We start from the raw sequence: 3,424 nt of genomic DNA on the forward strand, positions 1-3,424 counted from the left end.
GACCCCCCCCCCCCCCCCGCCAGTGGCATTCCCTTGCCTCCAGAAGAATGTCCAGGCCCCTTTGCATGGCCTACAAGGTTCTGAATGTCCTGGCCACACCACTTCTCTAGCCTCATCTCCTGGTGTTCCCCACCTTGAACTCCATGCTGTAAGTGATATCAGACTGCCTGTGGCTCCCCATAGGGTCCATTCTGGTTCATGCCTTTGGACCTTTGCTCTGCCTCCAGTGGCTCCAACACATTTTCCCCCTCCCTTGCCCTCGAAGACTCAGATTATCATTTACACCACTGTACTGGAATTACCTGGTCACCCATTTCTCGCTCTCAAACTAGACTAGGAACTCCTTAAGGGCAGTGTTCTGAATGTTATTTAGCACCCAGCACATAGAAAGCAGGCAATACATGTTTTTTTGATCAGAAGTGAGAATACAAAAAGATCTTGGCAATCTAAAAGGAAGACCGTAAAACTTAACAGGGGGATAAAATTTAACAGTGTTTCTACTTGGGATTAAAACAAACAAACAAAGAAAACAAGTCCCTATCTAAGGACTGAGTATAAGGTGGGAGAAGGATGACTCACCACGCTCAGTAGACCCTGTAAAAAAAGAAAGGCTGTGGTTTCAGTTGACTTTAAGCTCCGTGAGTCAACAGTGTGATGCAACTCCAGTAACCTAGTGTCAGAACAGGGAAAGTCATCGTCCTGTGGTCATACCACACAGGAAAGTCATGTTCCATTCTGTGGCGCCGGACCTTAAGAGGGGTGGAGCACATCCAAAGGAGGGCAGCTAGAGTATTGAGAGAAGACGAACCCCACCATATGGGGAGTAGCTGAAGAAAGTAGGGGTGTTTCATCTGGAGAAGATGGGGGCTTTTGTCGTGCCCGAAGGGCCCACTGAGAACCTCAAAATGCAGAATTAGGCCAATGAGTAGAAAGTCTCAAAAGAACTTGGTGACACTTAGATCTCCTAACAATGGCATAGTCGGTCTGTCTTGTGCTCCGAGTCACCATGGGGGTGGATCAGGAGCCTGCAAGGAAAGGTGCTCTAGAGGGATCTGAGCCCCTAAAGGAAGTTTGGACTAGGTGTCCTTTTATCCTGCTCAACTCTGAGGCTAGTGATTCAGAAGGTCCCTGAGTTCATACCCATTAAATGTTGGGGAGGGGTGCCAGGAGCACATGCTCTCATAGCAATGCCTTTTGTCCCCCTAGGGGAAACATTATGAATTACCTAAGCAGAAATCGCTTCTGGGCAAATGTAATAAGTGACTGGCCCACTTAGGTTCCCACTTCTGGTTCATGCCTTCAGACTTCTGAACCTAAGTGGGCCAGTCATTTATTATATCATTCGTGTAAAATCTATTCAAGAAAGGCATCTGGTAGTCCCACCCCGTGTCCGCAGAGCGCTGCATTCTCCGCTGTCCTTTTGTGGAACTTTGAATAAAGCGATTACCTCTTCCCCTTCACTTGTTTGCATTTTTAGCTGTGGAGTGTCTTGGCTTCTGGGAGGATGTCAGAAGGATCGTCTCGGGATCGGAGCTGATAACGGGATTCCCCTACACCTTCACGGTGCCAGGCCTGCCTCAGTACCTCCAGAGCCTCACCAAACTAGCCATCGCCACCGTGTGGGCAGAGGCGGCCCAGGCCGGGGAGCAGGCAGGGGCCATTCCCATCTCCTTCTCTCAGCTGTTGGAGTCTTCTTTCCCTGAAGTGCGCCTGCTGACGTTAGACGCCCTGCTGGAAAGGTTCTCGACAGCAGCCTCTGGATTGGGAGAGAAGGGGCTGCCACCCTTGCTGTGCAATATGGGAGGGACATTCTTGATGTTGGCTATGAAGGAAAATCACCCAGAATGCTTCTGCAAGGTAAAGTCTCTGGTGTGCTGACCGCCCGCTTCTGCTCCCCACGCTCTTTGGCAGGCTCACCATAATGGGATCACGTAGGCAGGGCTGGCCTGGGCTTCTCCAGGAGCAGTAGGAAGGAGATGCCGCTTCCAGTGGGTGAGGACTCTCTTCGTATAATGCTTGTCATGGCTTCTGCATGGAAAGGCACTAAAAAAGTGATGACAATGGTAATGATGATGGCAATAAGCCAAGATAGAGATTGAGAGTAAGCCCCTCAGTGCTCTAAGAAACACAGCACTGAGGATTGGCTGTAGAATGTGGCAGAGGGTAGTCTTTGTCGACACGGCTGTTTGGGGACAGGTGGCCACCTAGAAGTCATCATCAAAAGGAAAGGGCACTGGCCTAGGAATCAGGGCATCTAGACTCTGATCCCAGGTCACGAAGGTCCCTTGGGTGTGTCACTGCTCCACCCTGTCTTGGTCTCCCCAAAATATTAAGGGGGAAATAAGGAGTCAGTGAAGCTTTTTGAAAGACCCCCTTAATGGTACAAATGATGATGATTTGGCTTCTGGAGGCTTTTTCCTGAGTATTTTTTCCCCATGGATCTGACACACACAGATACTGAAAATTCTCCATTGCATGGACCCCAGCGAGTGGCTTCCCCAGACGGAGCAGTGTATCCACCTCACCGCAAAGGAATTCCTGATCTGGACAATGGATATTGCTTCCAACGAAAGGTTTGCCCCCGATGTTCCCCGTGCAACCTCGGCATGACGTGTGGTCTGTCCCAGCAGTCGTTACACAGTGAAGTCGGGCACCGTCTTCGCATAAGGACTTAGGTCCTGTTTATCCTTCTAAATCTCAGTCTAGGAGCATGCTCTAAGCTCAAGCTGTAGAATGATGTCAGGGTTTTCACATTAATAACCAAAAGGTAATTACTTCTGGAGGCATCTGTATGGCCCTGAGGTGAGCATTTCCACCATTCACAATGGCACGGAGTACAGACTATCGACAAAAACCCACTTGTATACAAAGTACATTTGGTTTTATTTTCTGTGTTTTTGGCTTACTTTCTCTAGGTCTGAAGTTCAAAGTGTAGCTCTGAGACTTGCCTCCAGGGTGATTGCCCACCACCTGCAGACGTGTGAGGAGGTACGGCTGACTGGGCCCGTGGCCTGGGGTCTGGGTCTTTGTGCTCCGATTTACCAGGACGGCGTCAGTGAAAGGGAACTGTCTCAGCAGGCAGAATCACTGGGGCCTATTGTAGCCTCTATAAAATGTTACTCGTGTGGATGTTTCACTTTGGGTATAACTTCTGTAGAATTTTCTGAGTACCACCATTAGCATTTCTTTTCTCTTGTTCTGGGCACCCTTGATTTGAGTCCATAAGGGTAACACAACCTCCTCTCCTCCCCCACACATACACACACACCCAAACCCTTTGTTTTTTTTCTATTTTTCTAGCTAGACTCTAGACTCTTTTTTTAAAGAGCAAGTGAGGGGCGCCTGGGTGGCATAGCGGTTGGGCGTTTGCCTTCGGCTCAGGGCGTGATCCCGGCGTTGTGGGATCGAGCCCCACATCGGGCTC

At 49.6% G+C, this 3,424-nt stretch overlaps 1 protein-coding gene across 1 annotated transcript; it reads left to right on the plus strand.

Moving 5' to 3' along the window:
* Window positions 1–1,440: 1,440 nt before the first annotated feature.
* Window positions 1,441–3,334, plus strand: LOC117800805 (thyroid adenoma-associated protein homolog; the record flags this gene model as incomplete). Its single annotated transcript, XM_034653364.1, has 3 exons — window positions 1,441–1,857; window positions 2,455–2,573; window positions 2,916–3,334. Coding segments are annotated over 3 exons (801 nt in total), but the record flags the coding sequence as incomplete, so codon positions are not given.
* Window positions 3,335–3,424: the final 90 nt, after the last annotated feature.

The sequence above is a fragment of the Ailuropoda melanoleuca genome, unplaced genomic scaffold (assembly GCF_002007445.2).
Source record: "Ailuropoda melanoleuca isolate Jingjing unplaced genomic scaffold, ASM200744v2 unplaced-scaffold8177, whole genome shotgun sequence".
NCBI lineage: Eukaryota > Metazoa > Chordata > Mammalia > Carnivora > Ursidae > Ailuropoda > Ailuropoda melanoleuca.